This window comes from Astatotilapia calliptera, chromosome 9 (genome assembly GCF_900246225.1).
Source record: "Astatotilapia calliptera chromosome 9, fAstCal1.2, whole genome shotgun sequence".
NCBI classification, from domain to species: domain Eukaryota; kingdom Metazoa; phylum Chordata; class Actinopteri; order Cichliformes; family Cichlidae; genus Astatotilapia; species Astatotilapia calliptera.
Window position 1 is genome coordinate 4,631,391 of NC_039310.1, and position 18,904 is coordinate 4,650,294.

Genomic DNA, 18,904 nt, shown 5'->3' on the forward strand with positions numbered 1-18,904 from the left:
GTTTGCTTTGTAAGAATGACAGAAAGTGATGTGAATTAGCATTATCCGATAATGGTAACTCTTTTCCCCTGCATTATAATGATGTCAGGAGTCAATGCTAAGTAGGCTGCCATTAGCAGCTAAAGGTAATTTGAGGTGAATAAGCACTAGTAGCTAATGCCAATACCATTTTCTCTTGTGTTATAATGATGTGACCTTAATGCTAAATAGGCTGCCATGAGTAACTCTTTTCCCTTGCATTGTAATGATATAAAGGGTCTATGCTAAGTAGGCTCCTATTAGAAGCTAAAGCTAATTTGAGGTGAATAAACATTAGTAGCTAACGCTATTACCCTTTTTTCTTGTGTTCTAATAATGTGAGACGTTAATATTGTTCCCAAACAACAGAATGAGAATGAAATATTGATTCTAACAGGGCCCATAAACAGCATTAGCTTAGCAGCATTAGCTTATCAGAGTTTCTATGATGGTCACACAAATCCTTAGCAGAGCAAAGTGGCCTACTTAGCAATAGCTGCTCAAGTTGTAGAAAGCAAGGGAAAACAGTATTAGCATTAGCTGCTAACGCATCCACTTAACACACTGTTTGCTGCTACAACTACACATGTTTCTTTTCCAAATATTTATTTATAAGTGACTTATGTATGTATGTATGTATGTATATATATGTATATATTGTACTATTCTTAGTTAGCGTATTGTCTGTCTTGTCTTAATGTTGGTTTAAAATGGAGCACTGTAACAAAAAATAATTTCCCCCAGGGATCAATAAAGTATTCTGATTCTGATTCTGATTCTGATAAATGTGCACTTGAGAACAAATTTATTGTGAATTCAGCTGTGAATGTAGAGTTTAAGCTTCCATTTCCAAATGTTAGTTGCTCCTGTCTGCGTCTTTGTCACACACACAGACTGAAATGATTCACAGCCTTGTTTCATACTTCTGTCACTATCACTGTGGACATACAGCATGGGAAACATACACATGGCTGACACTTTATTAGGTACACAGTGGCATCGATCTCAGGTACACCTGTGACCTAGATGTTCCTGCAAACAGACTCCTTGGAGACTCCCTACATAAATATCTATGTACTTAGTGTGTCTGTGCGTGAAAATATTCCTGCGTGTGTGATTGTTTGTGTCTCATCTGCAGGAAACAAACAGGAAGTGAAGGACAGGAAATGTTTCCAGCTCTTCCTCCTCTATCAGAGGACACTCTCCATACCTGAGAGTGTCCAGTCTCCAGCCTTGATCCTTCAGTCCAGCCGACAGCCAGTGTTGCCAACTTTGTCTTTGTCACTTTGTCACTATATTTAGCGAGTTTTCAGACCCCTTAGCGACTTTTTTTCTAAAGAAAGTCGCTAGAAAAAGACGTGAAAGCGCGTATCGCTTTTACTCTCAACAAGCAGCGGGTGCTGTAACACAGTCAATTCTTCTTTTACTCTTATGCTGTTTTGTGGATCACAAGGTTTAAAACTACTTATAAACACACACACAAAGTAACTCCACCAGAGTGCCTATTTCGGGTCACTTTTGCCGGTCCAAGCCCAGGTAAAGGAGCAGGGTTGGAATTGTGACATTAAAAAACAATAATTGCTAAAAGAAATTTAATTTGTAGTTCTAAATAAACTCTAAATACATTTAGGATGTTTTTAACTCACTTTATGTCTCTTTCACGATGTTATTATTACTGGTGGTGGTCAGAGGGCCCGGTGGCGCCTGTGTCCGGCAGCCTCGCCTCTGTCAGTGCGCCCCAGGGCAGCTGTGGCTACAATGTAGCTTGCTATTGCCAGTGTGTGAATGTGTGTGTGAATGGGTGAATGACTGAATGTAGTGTAAAGTGCTTTGGGGTCCTATGGACTAGAAAAGCGCTATACAAATGCAGGCCATTTACCATTTACCATATTTCTCTCTCCAACAACGTAGGTTACAATTAGATTAGCATGATCAATTATGCAAATTAGATGATGACGTCATTTAGCGACTTCTAGCGACTTTTAGGACAACCAATAGCGATTTTCCTTACTGAGGAGTTGGCAACACTGAGTGTTAACTGCTCTGATTAGCACAGTTCGCAGCTAATACTAACTTGATGTGAATTTTCATTATCTGCTAACGCTAACATCATTTCCCCTTCCTTTTTAACTATGTGAATAGCTAACACTTATGCCCTTTTGCCTTGCATTATAACTATGTAAGGAGTTAATGCTAAGGATTAACTCCTCACTATTAGCGACTAATGCTAATTTAAGGTGAAAATTCATTAGGACCTAATGCTAATACCGTTATGCCTAGCTTTAATACAATGTGAGCAGCAAATGTTAAGTAGGCAGCCGTTAGCGCCTACTGATAAATTATGGTGAAAACCCATTAGCAGCCAATGCTAATACAGTAAGTAGGTCACCGTCACAGAAACTGCTAATTTAATGTGAATTAGTATTATCCGCTAATGCTGACACGGTTTTCCTTTGGTTTCAAACAATGTGAGCAACTAATCTTAAGTATTCTTAGCAGCTAATGCCAATACGGTTATGTGTTTCCAGCTCTTCCTTCTCTATCAGACATTCTCTCCATACCTGAGAGTGTCCAGTCTCCAGCCTGGATCCTTCAGTCCATCATCCAGCAGCTTCATTCCTGAATCACCTGGATGATTATAGCGCAGGTCCAGCTCTCTCAGGTGGGAGGGGTTGTAGCTCAGAGCTGAGGCCAGAGAAGTACAGCCTTCCTCTGTGATCAGACAGCCTGACAGACTGCAGACACACAAAACATCTCAAGCTGTTTAACAGAGTAAGGTAACAGCCTCCAATATCAGAGTGAAAGCCCCAAACATCAGACAATCCACTGTGAGCAGCACTTGGTGATGGTGGGAAGAAGAACTCCCTTTGACACAAAGATCCTCCCAGTGAAAACAGGCTCCAGGAGGAGCATCTACCATGACTGGTTGCAGGGTGAGGGGAAAGAGAAGAGATGAGCTCAGAGAGACAAGAACAAAACACAAACTAAGGAGAGAGAAGACAAAAGTTAAGGACATGCAGTAGTGACATATAAAAGCATCAGGAGTGAAAAGAGGGGAGAAGAAAGCAGAGCATCATGGGAAGTCCACCAACAGCCTGAGCCTATAGCAGCATAACTAAGGGATGGTTCAGGGTCACCTGATCCAGCTCGAACTATAAGCTTTATCAAAAAGGAAAGTTTGAAGCTGATCTTCAAAGTAGAGAGGGTGTCTGTCTCCTGAACTCAAACTGGGAGCTGCTGCCACACCCAGTCCAACATAGCCAGGCTTTCTTTGCTGCTTTGACAAAACCTCAAATCCCAGTCAGAGATGATGAGCATCATCACAGTGATGATCATTTCTCTGTAACCCAGGCTTCCTGCTTCAGGATCTGTGCACGCTCACAGAACAAGGAGACCTTTAAACATCATTTCACTAAATGGATGGACTGGGCTCAGCCTACAGATGAACTGGTGCCAGAGATCATAAAGAACATCAGTCAAATTCAACACTTTAATGGAAATATGAGATTAATGCTGCAGACAATCATGAAGCTGCTGAATTCATGAACATCAAGAATGCAGCGAGTGGTAAAATAAAGATCTGACCTCAGTGTGCTCAGTGTTCCTGTCTATTCCTCACATATTCCTAACATGATAGCTGCACTTTAGAGCTCTAAAACTGGAACTGACACATGTTTAAACTCTACATGTTACTCAGTACATTCAGCTCTGACACTCGCCCACAGTCCAACAAAGGAAACATGGAGATCACACCAGTTTGTCACCAAAGTCTAATTTGGAAGAAGAACACATGAGCTGTAGAAAAAGGAGAGACTACGAAAGCCACGGCGTTACACCGTGCACCAGCTGTTGGTCTCTCTGGAGACTACTGGGCGTGGCTGGGTAACCATGGTTACCTGGGAGTTACAGTACATGATATTAATGAAGAGTGGGCGCTGCGTTCTATAGCAAACAATTTGTTATGAGGTAATCAGCTGATCTTAGTTTAAGCGGAAGCCCTTCACAATAATTGCAAAGCCTTTATTTTGTCCAACTACCATCAGTTCGTCTGTACTGATGGTAACTTAAAGTCACACTAATGCCGTTCAGTTTGTATAGTTTATGTAGTAGAAGTATACTACAGTACTCTGATCACTGATAGGATAGTAGGGGTGGGTATTATTCGCTTGCTTGTTCCGCATAAGTCTACCGTTATTTACAGGCTGTCGGCCGCTGTTTTTTTTTTTTCCTTTTACTTACTTCTGAAAAGAAAATCTAATTTCTGCCGTTCAATACTGAACAAATTTAAACTTTTTAAAATTATGCAAAATGCTAAACGCTTAGCCGTGTCTCTAATAAAACCGCTGTAACGTCAGAGGTAACGTTCATATGTTGATTAATGGTTTTCTTTCGTTTTTGATGCACTGCAGAATATTTTTATAAAATCCCAGGCCAGGAAAATCACTTTCATGTTTTTCTGTGTTTTATCTTCAGCTACTTTATGTTAGCTATACTAACGTATGGAGCTAACTGGATATGTAACTTATCTATTCATCTTATTTGTCGTGAATCAGACACACCAGTGTTATCCCTGATATCTCCACTACATTTAATCGTCCTTCAGCCTGTGGCTGCAGTTAGCTGGTCTGCTAGTTAGCTGGTGTGCTAGTTAGCCGGTGTGCTATTTAGCCGGTTCGCTAGTCAGCTGGTGTGCTAGTTAGCTGGTATGCTAGTTAGCCGGTTCGCTAGTCGGCTGGTCTGCTAGTCAGCTGGTGTGCTAGTTAGCCAGTGTGCTAGTTAGCCGGTTCACTAGTTAGCTGGTCTGCTACTTAGCTGGCTTGCTAGATAGCCGGTGTACTAGTTAGCCGGTGTGCTAGTTAGCTGGTCTGCTACTTAGCTGGTTTGCTAGATAGCCGGTGTGCTAGTTAGCCGGTTCACTAGTCAGCTGGTCTGCTACTTAGCTGGCTTGCTAGATAGCCGGTGTACTAGTTAGCCGGTCTGCTAGTTAGCTGGGATCTAACTCACTAGAACATTTGATGCTAAACTGTCTAAACTGTGTGAGCAGCTTTTGTGGCTGCTCTGTGTTACTCTCTAGCCTCTCTTTAACTCAGTCCTCTCAGTTTTTTCCTTCTTACAAAATAGAAAACCTTCTTTTTCAGCTTCTCCACACCTGAGCTGTGGCTAAGCTACCAGCATGCAGCATGTTGAGTGTGTCTTACTCAATAGTTACACCTGTCACACAGCACAGACTAACAACACTCCACATGTTCACCACTAGGAGGCGCTAAAATACCACATACAGTGAGATTATCACTAAATGTCTGCTGTGTCTGACGGTGACTTGAGTTTTTACTAACTGGCTACATGAGCAGGACTAGCTGCAGTTCCATCTTTGTAAAAGAGACTCAGCAGCAGATTAGAACCAAACAGAAACATTTCTACTTTTTCTGCAGCACCAGCTGAATGCATGGAGCCTAAACTCCTTTACAGCTCGGCCTCACTCACTGACATTAGTCAGATATGACTGAATCTATATCACACTTAAAGCTTTCTGTAAATGAAAGGCTCAGTGAAAACGAGGCACTTCAGTCAATTTTAAACACACACTCTGAATATAACCTGATCCAGACCAGGTTATGGGTTCAGCATCAGTAACCACGGTGATGTAGCCAGGTAGACACCGAGCTAGGACAGAGACAGATAAACATTTATGCTCACAATCACTCCAGTTAACCCAGCATGCATGTTTTTGGACTGTGGGAGGAAGCAGAGAACCTGAAGACAACCTACACAGGCCACACTATCACCTGTTAGGTTTTGTATTGTTGATTGTCATTTATGCTTAGAAATATCTACTTATTAGAGTTTTTAATTAGTTGTAGATTGGTAGAGGTTTGATCCTTGATAGTCTGCAAACTTTGTGTGCATTAGAGAGCACTCTGGGAGCACGAGAGAGGTGGTACCTTGTCTTATTGTTTTATGGTAGGATGAACGTAGCTTTATCTGTCTTAGTCTAAGTGCCTTTGGTTTGATGAACTGCTGGACTTTGAGACCAGCAGGTTTAGGGAAATCTTTATGGACACACACACACACACACACACACACACACACACACACACACACACACACACACACACACACACACACACACACACACACACACACACACACACACACACACACACACACACACACACACAGTATTCTTTGTTCACATGTATACCTATGTAAGATGTTATATGTTAATGACCCTATGCATATTCATGTAACCACAATAAAAGGAGTGCTATGGGGAACCTGGCTGAGAGTCTTTTTGTTTTCTGCCTGTCCCGTTTGGCTCTTTTGCATCAGAATTATTGTCTAAAGGCAAAGAAAGATGCCCAACAGATTTACTTTACCAAATTGACCATCCCAGCCTTGCCATAATGGTCCATTTGATTCACCTTTTATTGTTTATTTTATTGTCACTTGCTGAATACGGGACAGACTTGACTGGGAGAAAGAAGGGGAGAAAGAAAGAGAAAGAGCTGAGAAGAGGGACGGGGGAGAAGGGCAAAAAACAAAAAGCAACAGAATGGGCAGGAAAAAAAAGCATCTATGGATCACCTGGATCACCTGTTGAGAAAGAAAAAGGAAAACAAGCAGAAAAGAACAAGAGTAATAGAATAAACAACATCACAATGATATATGGGAATATGACAGTAAATACTAAATGTTAAACATTATTGTGCAGCACATAAGATCAACAGAACACCGTGTGCTTTGAGGTAGGAGCCAAAAAGGGTGTAGTTTGTGGGTGTGATCACCCGTGTGCACACCTGTGAGCATGGACGCGCTTGTTTTTAAAAGGTTCCTTCATGTAATGATCTGCTAGAGGGTGTGGGGGGGCCACAGCCCCGTCCTCCAGGGCATGAAGAAGGTATGGAGGAGATCCCAGAGTAACAGCCAAACAGGAGGATCTATTGGCGAGCACTGCTTAGCCTTGCACACCTTCTTATTTTAAACTTGATCTGGACTTCATTGCAAACTGTTTGTGTGGGATATGAATGACAGGATTTTGTTTTTCTACAAGAGTTAGTAAAATCATCTCCAGTGTGATCCAATCTTCTTGCCAAACATCTGCAGCTTGGCAGTGTATACAGCGCCATAATGACCAGACCTAATTCCTTTGAAAACATCTTTCCACAGGTCTCCACTTCATCAGACATCACCTAGACTCAGAGCTGGATGAGACCAGCACAAACAGCAGCCTAACCGACGAAGATGATGGATCCATGGGGACAGCAAAGCCAGAAGCAGGGGAGCTGGAGAGGTACCTTTCATGTCACTGGAGGTGTGGATCTATTGCATGGTGTTCCTCACATCAAGAAGCTGTCGATCAAAATCAGCACAGCTCTTCCTGCATCTGGAGCTTGTGAAGGACTTCTCAGTCATGCAGGACTCCTGTTCACTGCTGAACAGTTACAGCTTCACAGAAAGAACCTTGAGAGCAAACTGCTGCTGAAGCTGAACCATCTCCTCAGTGAGTGAAGAAAGGGCACATTTAAATATGCAGAAATAGATGCACACCCATGCAACTTATGGTAACCTGAGCTGCCTTGTATGAACACATGTTGAAGATGCCTCGCTCTGTTTTCTCTGAGGCTGCTGTGCCATTTGGAGCAAAGATGAATATAAAGTTTCAAATTCAAATTTTTTCAAATTCAAATTCAATTTTTTATTTGTCACGTACACAGTCATACACAGTACGATATGTAGTGAAATGCTTGGACAACTGCTCGTGACCTAAAGAAAACAAAAAAGGAAAAGGCTATGAATAAGATAGGAAATAAATATGAAAAATTAAAAAGGGTAAATTTTACTAGGAAGGAATAAAATATAAATTAAGGTTAAAAATGAAATAACTGTACAACACAAATTAGAATGAAGGGTAAATTTAACTGGGAAGAATAAGATAAAATATATAAATTAAAGTTGAAAATAAAATAACTGTACAACAAAATACACAATATAGAACTATATAAGAATGTATGAAGAAATATAAATAAATATATACACAATAACAGCAGCTGTACAAGTATTAACTGGAATGAAGAATATAGTGACCAGTGTTGTGCAAAACCAAAGTCCAGAAAGTCCAGTGTGTGTGTAAGAACCATATGTGTGGGTCAGTACTGTGTGGTGGTGTGATTGAGAGACCGTATCGCCTGCGGGAAGAAGCTCCTCCTCAGTCTCTCTGTGTTGGTCTTCAGGGAGCGGAATCGCTTTCCTGACCTCAGCAGAGAGAACAGTCTGTTGTTGGGATGGCTGAGGTCCTTCACCATCTTCCTGGCCTTGGTCCAGCACCGCCTGCTGTAGATTGAGTGCAGGTCAGGGAGCTCGGAGCGGATGGTGCGCTCAGCTGACCGCACAACCCTCTGTAGAGCTCGTCTGTCCTGCATGGTGCTGTTCCCGAACCAGGTTAAGATGTTTCCCGTCAGGATGCTCTCTATGGTGCACGAGTAAAAGTTCCTGAGCACCTTGGAGGGCAGTTGGAAGTCTCTCAAGCGTCTGAGGTGGTAGAGACGCTGTCGGGCCTTTTTCACCACGGTGTTGATGTGACAGGACCATGACAGGTCCTGCGTGATGTGAACTCCGAGGTATTTGAAGCTGTCCACTCTCTCCACTGGGCACTCGTTGATGACGGGGGTCTGGTAGTTCCTCTCCTGCTTAGTGCTGAAGTCCACTATCAGCTCCTTTGTCTTACTGACGTTTAGAAGGAGGTTGTTCCTCTGGCACCAGTTCTCCAGTTTACAGCATATCTTGTCACTGGAAATTGTTTGCACTGTTTATATATTTACCGTAATTGTCGGGCTATAAGCCGCTACTTTTTGCACCAGCTTTGAACCCTGCAGCTTTTAGTCAGGTGCGGCTTTTCTATGGATTGTCCATGATTTTTGTCATATCGTAAGACGATTTGTTTTGTTTGTTCCGCTGTTGTACGGCACTACGTTGCCTGGCGGAAGGGCATGTGATCAGACACACAGTATCGGGGTTCAAGAGTGGTGTGTTGGTCACGTGTCCATCCGCCAGACAACATAGTGCCGTACAAGTAGCGCGAAAAACAATGCGAAAAGCAAGTTATGCCCAACTCCACCATTGGATTCTGACAGCGTGGAAAAGTGTGAAAACATCCACGATCACCAACAGATTTCGAAGGGCTGAATGCTGCATGATGGAGAGGAGGACACCGCCACGGCCCTTCTGAGGGTGTTCGACTCTGACACTGACAACGAGGATTTCTTTGGTTTTGAAAGTGACAACGAAAGAAAGAAGCTGAGAGTGGATGACGAAGCCACCCTGAGCCTGTTTGTTTCCGACACTGGAGGAGAGGACTTTGGTGGTTTTAGTGCGCAGGAAGAAGAGAAAGATGGTGAATGACTGACTTTTCTTCTTGTTAAAGCCGTGTCACTGCACCTGAGCCTAAAAGGTAGTCCGAATCAATTGTTCTGGTGTGCTGTAGGTTATTGTTATGTACTACATTTGTTACTCATTTATGAAGCACAGTACATGTTTTGTACTTGTAATTACCGCTACTTGTACATATACCTAAAAAGTTATGCAAATATGTACCCATAACTTGTTTTTCAAAATATTAATAAAAGGGGTGTGTCTCCAAACAGCCATCTCTTTCCTGACAATTCGCTTTGTGCATATTCTCTTACATATGATAAGTCAACATTGAAACACCTGCGGCCTTTAGTCAGGTGCGGCTAATGTATGTACAAAACAGGATTTTCCCCTGATTTTAGCTTGTGCGGCTAATATTCGGGTGCACTTTGTAGTCCGGGAAATACGGTATATTATTTACTGCAGGTTTTGGTGAAAAAAGCTTCATGTTGTGAAAAACTGAAACCTGGACATTAGAATTGTTGTGCCTTATTTTGTTGATGTTTTTACACATATTCCTGTTGAAAATACTAAAGTTTGTACATTTAGTTTTGTTTGTCTGATAGCTTTTGTTTATAAAATAAATCTGACATTTCAAACAGTTACTCCCTACTTGAGTAGTCTTTTCACCAAGTACTTTTTTACTCTTACTTGAGTAACTTTTTTGACGACTACTTTTCACTTTTACTTGAGTAATAAGATTTTAAAGTAATGCTACTTTTACTTGAGTACAATTTTTGGCTCCTCGACCCACCTCTGGTTAAGTGTCCTGTGGCACTCAGTGATGATGGTGCTGTGGCCCCACCACCTCCACCTCTTTGTAAAGGAACTAACTGTAATCTGAAGCTTGTAATGGAACTAAGACTTCCTCCACTAGGTGGCAGTGTCTGATGAGAAAGTGTGAGTGGAGCTGGCCTGGAGTCAGAAACAGGAAGATGCAGGATTTGGGCTGAAATGGGGAAAAGTGGTTGGCACTAGTGCCTTAAAGCAAGAAGGTTGTAGGTTGAAGCTTGTTGGCCTTTCTGTGGAGGCTGGATGTTCTCCCACAGTCCAGTGAAATGCTGCTTAGGTTCATTGGTGCTTCTACATTGGCCGTAGGTGTGGATGTGAGAGAGTGCTTCTCTGTCTGTTGGCCCTGTGATGGACTCACCTGTGCAGGTGGACCACGCCTCTTGCCCTATGACAGCTGGGGCACAGGCTGCAGCCCTGTGAGCCTAAGCTGAATAAACAGTTAGCAAAAATGATCCATAGGTGGCCTGAAATCCCCCAGTTAGCAGTGTGGTAGATAGCTATGACATGCTAATCCCACCCAGCAGCTGGATTCTACCTGTAAGCTGATCCCTGCTGAGCCAAAGCACTTTTTCATATACAAATTACAACCTTTAATAGAAACCTATTGGTCAGCATCTTGTTAGCCTGCTGTTTATTGTTAGCAGAACTAAAATGTGGTGACTGACCCCAGAATTTGAAGTCGACATTCTGGACTCTTCAGAAAACCCCACAGTGGCTTCACTCCTGAATCCTGCAGGTCGTTTCCACTCAGGTGCAGCTCCGTCAGATGGGAGGGGTTGGAGCTCAGTGCTGAGACAAAAGCGCTGATCTCTGACAGACTGCAGTTGACCAGTCTGAATAAAGAATGAAAGATGTAAGTTTACTAGACGAAGTGAGCTTGTAATCATTCAGTGTTTCATCATCTGCTCAGAGCTGAAGGAGCTTCAGAATGTCGACCTTCTCATTAATCGGTAACACGATAGTGTTTCAGGGCCACTGAACAGAAACAACAACATCTAGGGGATTGGTCAGGGGTGGAAAACTCTGAGGAAAGTTGTAAAGAAACTATCTTAACTCTTGTGATCAAGTCATACAAAATGTTATCTCCAACACCTTTTTCAGATTGTGACGTAAAGGACCCATGGCACAGCTTTGCATGCACTTGAATGTTTATCAGGTGGTTTAAGGGACCCCAGCTAGGCAGCTTTCGACTGTTTTAAAGTCTCTTTGTGCTGGTTTCATCTTTGGTACATGGACTTGTTTTTATATAGAGCTTTTTATACTCCAGCTGAGCACTCAAAGCATATTTATACAACTTGCCTCATTCACTGACTCATCAAAGCACTTTTTTCTATGCTTTTCCTACAGAAGTGCTTTTTATCTAACATTCACACACATTCATACTCTGATGGATGCATCTTGCCCAACATTAGGTATGCAAACTGGAGCAGACGGGCATCGAACCACCACCCCTCTGATTGGTAGCTGCTCTACCTCCTGACACCTGAGCCTAGGAGCTTTGCTTTCTATTGTCAGGTTTGTGTTCACACCGAAATAGTAAGAGAAAGATCGTGTGTGTCCTCATTAGTGTAGGGTTTATGCTGGTGTGTGGGACTGTAGCCTCAGGCTTAAATTGTTAAATGTAATTATGAGAAAGTGCCGCTGTTACTCTATACTGACCTGAGGATGTTCAATCTACAGTCTGGACTCTCTAGGAAAAGACTGAGCTGCTTCATATGCAAAGCCCCCAGGTTGTTTTCACCCAGGTCCAGATGTGTCAGGTGGGAGGGGTTGGTCTTCAGAGCCGCAACCAGATCAGCACAGATGGTTTCTGACAAACTGCATCCACACAATCTGAATAAAGAACAAAACATGAAGATAAATTCCTAATTCGTCCACATCTGTACTCATCAGGGAGATTCTCTCAAACATGATCAGACACACTCATCATTCTGTTGTTGTAAAACAAGGTCAAAGTCGAGATAAACTTTATTATTCCCGGGGGGCAGTTTGCCTCGCAGCCAGCAGCACGTCACCTCCACACCACACAAACCGCCAACAACACAGAATCACGTAAAAGAGTTGAAAACGTTAGTAGAACTTAAATCTATTTGTTCATCGTCACATCAGTCTGCTGCTGACATCAAGTCAAATCAAAGCTTAGATACAAACAGCAGGCAGCTCAGACACGAAACATACTCCAAACAGCTGAACACATGATCTAATATTAGAGTAATCAGAATGTGTTTGTCTTCTAGAACAAAAAGGTTTGACTCAGTCTGAATAAAGAAAATATAGTCTCAATAAAAATCTAATCAAATGTTTTTCCTTTAATCTCTGTTTTAAAGAAAGTCAGAGATTTGTGACTACATCACAGTCCTGCTTAATCTCACTGCTACCTTTAACTCGGTAGATCTTGACATCTTAAGACTTCATGATCCAGTTAGTTTAACAGATAAGGTTGTAGACTGGTTTCCATTATACCCAAAGGGGAGACATTTCTAAGTTTCAACAAGTAGTTTTAGATGTAATGAAAAACACAATGAGGGTTCCTTAAGGTCTTTTGGTCAGTTACTGGTTAACTTCTATTTGTTTCTGCTTGTTGCTAGTTGTTAAATGTAATGCGATCATAAAGAATCAACATGATCTGCCACTTAAATGAAGAGGATGCACAGTGATACTTGTGACTTTCCTCTAACAATCCAACTCCTTCTTAGGAAATAAGGTGCACTGATAACATTAGCTGATGGAGCTCAGGAAACAAAAACGTGTTGTCTGTCCAAAAGGTTAGAGACAGAAACTTTGTTCATATCATCCCTGTCTCTGAAACAAGTCTTTAATAATCATATTGAAATGGTTACCAGAACTGCTTTCTGCCATGGAAAATATATCAATGCGTTTACACTGAGCAGGTAAGAGTACTGTAAAGCCCTTCTTCCCTTCCTTCCCTCCCCATCTCCAGCTGCCTCCCTCTTCCCGCTCCTCCACAACCACCCACACATGCAGGGCCTTGGAGTAGGGGTATGTCACCAGGGTGCAGAGGAGCCTACCCCCCCCCTCTGTCCCCTTCTGGCTGCCTCTGCCTCAATTTTATCCCACAACTTAGACATTCACATTACTCACACTCTCATTACACATACATATAGGATCTTGGGGGTGGGCACGATACACGGAGTCCAAATCACCATCAGGGTGTACACCTCACCCCTGACGTCCATGCCCTCCTGGGTTTTAATTGCACCTTAGAACACACATGCATCAACACTACAATGAGCGGGTGGAGGGAGGTTTGGAGTCTTCTCCCACCCCCATTCTCTGCGTCCTGCTGGAGCGGGAGGGCTAGTAGGAGGAGTTGGCCGTCCGACTGCGGTCTGGAGTGTGGGGCCTCCCTGCTGCTGCGGAGTCGGGGCGGTCTGCCTCTCCCCACCGCAGGGAAAAGGGAAACACCACCTGGGTCTGGGTGCAGTTCCCCCTCCAGGGGCAAGGGTACCTAGACCCGGTTTGTAGAGTACGCTTGGGGAGTGTGATTGTGTGTACAGCGTCTCTTTATGTCTGTCTCCACGTTGGTTGAGTGTGGAGTAAGTGCATATGAGAGCATGAGGGTGGGAATGGATGTTTGTGTCTGTGTGTGCCTGTATGTCTGTGTCTATATGTCAGGTTGGGTATCAGACGCCACCTCTCTGGGGACATCTCAGGCCCTCCAAGGTTTGGAGGCCTATCTCCACCCACCACCACTTCCCCTGCCGGTGGCGGACTCCCTCAGGTGTCGGTGTGTTGGTGGTTCTTTGTGTCTGGGGGTGGGCGTCCGGGTACACACCGGCTCACTCCTTGGCGGCCGCTTGTCGGGGCCTGGGGCCTGGGGCTCGCTCGGGCCTCTTTGGAGGTGGGGTGCCCCCGGCCTCTCGGCCTGGGGCTCGGTCACTCAGGCGCAGCTGGCTGCCGGCGGAGCTCACGGGCGCGTCACTGCAACCCCCCCTGGCTTCTGCTCCGCGGCTGCTGGGCGAGCCCTCATCTGGGACTCTCCTCAGCTCTTTCTGGGACAGTGGCGCGGCTGCCCCTCTGTTGGTCTTCCATGGTCTCTTGTGTTCTGGGGGCCTCTGGATGTCTGGAGTTTTGATCTCCTCCATACCTGCTTCATGCCCTGGAGGACGGGGCTGTGGCCCCCCCACACCCTCTAGCAGATCATTACATGGAGAAACCTTTGGAATGCAAGCATGCTGATCCACACAGGTATGCACACATGGGTATTCACAGACGCGGACTAAAGCTTTCTTGGCTGCTGCCTCAAAGCACACTGTGCGCTGTCTATCTTGCGTGCTGCACAATATCGTTTATTATTTAGTAAATATTGATATCTATGGCTAGCTAGTTTATTGTGATGGTGCTTTGTTTTCTCTATTATTATGTTGCTCTTTGTTGTTTGCTGTCTCCTCTGTTTGTTTTTGTTTGTTTGTTTTTTTTTTTCTCCATACAGGTGACCCAGGAGTTCTTTTTTTTTTTTTTTTTTCTCTCTTTCCCCCCCCCCTTCTCACCGTCTCTTCTCCCCTTTGGTTTTCTTTCTTTCTCTCCCCCTCTTTCTCTCATTCATTCCCCCTGTCCTATTTATTAAAAAAAAAAAAAAAAAAATGACAAAGGATGAACTGAAGCTCTGCCATCACGTAATGTCGCATACTGCTGTTTCTGATGTCATTTAAAAAAAAAAAAAAAAAAAAAAAAAAGAGTACTGTAAAGCTCTACTTGCATGAATAACATTTTTGTTGTTGGTTTTGTTCAACTATGTTTCAGCTTCTGCTTCAGAGATATTCTCTGAAATGTTTCCCGCACTGTTGGACAAACCTTTCAGAGTTTTCTTGATAAAGCAGATATCCTGGGGAGCTCTGTATCAGAGGGAGCTGGAGGAACAAACAGATCCTGGATCAGTTTAAACTGCTAAAGGCTGCTCCTCAGGAGCTCGACCGCTCTACACTCTCAACACTGAACATCCAGAGGTGGTCATTTAAGTGCTGAGGGCCAAACTGCTCCGGTAACAGACTCTCAGTGTTGGACTGAAACTGCAGGACAAATGCAGACTTACTGTGCTGCTGCTGTTTGTACATCAGAATTAATCAACATCATCGTTAATGTTGTTTCAGGACCATCATGAAACCGACCAATCACCTAGCTCTGATGTCATGGTTTGGCCAAAGGAAGCAGTAGGAGAAGTTGGCCTTCAGCTCTTTGTGGCAGAAACACTTTAGAGCAGAGACGCTCACAGAAGTTATTTGAGTTTTTCCATATCTTTCATTTCCAGTTTGTTTGGGTTCAGACAGAATTATTCACTTAGATTTAGGTTAGTTGTAGTCATGACGACACATTTCTTACATGTCAGTACTACTGAGGGTGGCTCGTCCATCTGTGCACACACAGTACTACCAAACTCCACTCTCAACACTTTGTAGGAATCATCAGTAGTGTTTCTCAGGTTAGCTTCAGGTTAGCCATGTAGCATTTCTCCAGTCTTTTTTTGTCGACTCTACACATTAAAGGAGGAACAGCTGTTAACCTTATCTTTACCTGCGTCACTCTCATCGCATTATTCTCATCCTGTGTGACTGGATTAATCTGATTTGGACTAACAACACAGACTTTACCATGAAGATCCTCAGTGTGGATCAGTATAATATCAGCCTGAGTCCTGCAGTTTAGTGTCAGCACAGCTTTCACATCATGCCAAAAGATGGCGCCGGTGTGTATGGCACGCCATCCTCGTCTGCGCCTTGGCTTAGTACTCCTTATTGTTTTGCTTTTGGTTTTATGCTCACTAGGTGGCTGTGCACTAATAACATACGACAGACATATGCTTTTGAATCTCCGATTCTCTTACTCCCATCGCCCGGATCCATGTTGGACCCTGGGTGATGCCACCCCTCTATGGCCAGACTCCCTCACCAGTATGTCCTGCCTACCTCACTCCAACCTGCACAGGAAACGTTACAGGAAACGGGGTAAAAGGAGTGGTTTTCGCGTCTGTTTTAAGGCCTACCTCAAAGCCAAGGTTACGGATGATCCATATGCAAGCCGGGATATTCTACGCTTTATCCCCTCCTGCAGAGGCCGCCCTGATGCTAAACTGCTGAGCCTCCGCTGGATCTGCCCCGCTGGTTTTCAAACCTACCCAGCCCTTCCAGTGGCTTGCCTCCCTGTTCGGTCCTGGATAACATCCTCCGGTCGTGGCATCCATCACAACAACCTCAGCGTCACACGGATGGCTTTATTTAATGTCAGGTGGCTGGCGAACAAGGCTTTTCTTTTAAAGGACTTTTTCCTCGCCGCGGGACTGGACGTTTTACTCCTGACGGAGACGTGGACTTGTCCCGGTGAGTTCATCCCCTTCTCTGAGCTTCTCCCTGCAGACTGTGTCTTTTGTAGCTCGCCGAGGCTCACTGGCAGAGGTGGTGGCTTAGCTTCGGTTTTTAAAAACAAAGTTTGGCTGCTACCCTCCCTACCTACCCTAGCTTTGAAGCACAGCTACTGGAGACGACTGACTCTTTGACTACTCTGTGTGTTGTGGTCTATCGTCCGCCTAAATACAACAAGACTTTCATCTCTGAACTCGCTGACATTTTAGGATCTGTTCTTTTTAAATATGGCTGTGTTCTTATTACTGGTGATTTTAATATACATGTCTGCTGTTAAGAACGACCCATTATCTAAAGATTTTCTTGCATTAACTGAATCTTTTAACCTCATTCAGTGGGTTAATGGACCAACCCAAGGCCAGGGTATGATGCTAAAGGCCATACCCTTGACCTGGTCTTCTCATATGGCTTGGACATTTGCATCAAGGATATAAACAATGCTGGGTTCTCTGACCGCTCCCCGGTCATCTTTGATGTTGACTTAGGTAATACTGAACTTGAGGCCCTCCTTCGCCCTATGCGTACAGTTAATGCTGAAACACCTCACCACAGCAGCTGTGTGGGTCGTCTCTGTAGCAGCCAGATCAGCTTCTGATACATGAACATCATCACAGCTCCTAACTTCACCTTCATTAGCTTTGAAATTCATGTCTTTCTTTTCTCTCTGTTTCCACACAAGCTCCAAGTCTCTGCAGCCTGTTTTTATCTGCTATCATCAGATCTTCAACATCCTCATTCACATCCCTCACACAGTCTATAGCAGGGGTCCCCAATCCCAGTCCACGAGGGCTGGTGTCCCTGCAGGTTTTAAATGTGTCCTTGATCCATCACAGCTGATTTAAATGGATAAATTACCTTCTCAACATGTCTTGAAGTTCTTCAGAGGCCTGGTAATGACCTAATCATGTGATTCAGGTGTGTTGACCCAGGGTGAGATCCCAAACCTGCAGGGACACCGGCCCTCATGGACTGGGATTGAGGACCCCTGGTCTACAGCCTCATCAATGCAGACTTCATCTTCACTGACTGATGGAGCACAACATGAACCTGTGGAGGCTGAAACACTGTCCTGTCAAACATCTCCCCGTCACCACTCCACTTCTGTCAGCCTTTAAATGAACCCTGCTCAAGTCTGTCACTTGTATTTGGAGCCAAAAGGAAAAACTGTTGTTCAGTCGTTTGGAAAGACAACTTTTCTGAAAGCACTCAAACTTCTTCACATTTGTCTCCAGACACATCCTGAACATTTAGGAACTGTGGAAAGTTTCAAACATCAAAGACCTGAAATATAGAAAAACAACAGCTGCAGTCAGTGAACTCACCTCAGAGCCTCCAGTCGACAGTTTGGACTCTCCAGTCCAGCACACAGAAGCTTCATCACTGCTGAATCCTGCAGGTTGTTCTCGCTCATGTCCAGCTCTGTCAGATGGGAGGGGTTGGACTTCAGAGCTGAGGCCACAACTTCACAGTGAGTCTCTGAGAGTCCACACTGAGTCAGTCTGTGATGATAGAAAATATAAAATGTGTTATTATAAAAGCAGAAATCTGCATTATAAACACAGACTGAATGTATATGAAGGCAAAACAGAGTGAGGTCATAATCTGATGAACATCTGCTCTTCACATCTGTGCTTCAGCTCCTCTTACTGTGTTTGACATGACACAACGATCGAGTCTCTCTCAGACCTGCAGACTTTTATTTGTTTGGCTTTAATCTGCAGATGAAGGAGGAAGATGGTGTCACATTTAGGCTTCCATAATGTCCACAGTCTGTCACTGAGATCTGATCCAGAGTCAGAGTGAAGACACACATTTGGACTGTTTCCTGTTTTGAACATTTGAATGAGTTGAGCTCAGTGAAGAGTTCCAGCTGGAAAGATGATCTCTGTTTGCTACCTGCTGTCAGGTACGACTGTTCACGTCCACACGCAGGAAAAACCTGCTGACTGTCACCAAACGGAGCAGAAATCTCATCACTGGACAATAATGATGGACTCAGAGCTGCTGATATCAGAGCTGATTTCACTTATATGTTGTTATAACCTGACATGGATCAGCTCGTCTTTGATTGGTCTGTAAAGGTCACTGTTTCCATTGGACCTGAGTGACGTACAAAGACAGAGAGGGAGAGAGAGGAGAGAGAGGATGGAGACAGCAAAGAGAGAGGACAGGTGACCAAGGTCAGCAACCAATCAGAGAGCTTCTGTTTGACCCAGTCACTGATGATGACTGCACATAACCAAGCAGTGTGTTACTCTGATATCAAACATGGATCCTGCTCTTATAATAATGATGAGCAGATGATGTTA

At 43.9% G+C, this 18,904-nt stretch overlaps 1 protein-coding gene across 1 annotated transcript in view; it reads right to left on the minus strand.

The window, feature by feature from the left end:
• Positions 1-1,998: 1,998 nt before the first annotated feature.
• Positions 1,999-18,904, minus strand: part of LOC113029743 (NLR family CARD domain-containing protein 3-like) — a 34,798-nt gene continuing 17,892 nt past the window's right edge. The window contains exons 6-9 of the mRNA XM_026180734.1: positions 17,918-18,094; positions 11,878-12,051; positions 10,884-11,051; positions 1,999-2,753 (exon numbers count right to left, since the gene is read on the minus strand). Coding sequence (XP_026036519.1) covers positions 2,561-2,753; positions 10,884-11,051; positions 11,878-12,051; positions 17,918-18,094 — 712 coding nt within the window. The 3' untranslated portion in view covers positions 1,999-2,560. The remainder of the gene's footprint in view (positions 2,754-10,883; positions 11,052-11,877; positions 12,052-17,917; positions 18,095-18,904) is intronic.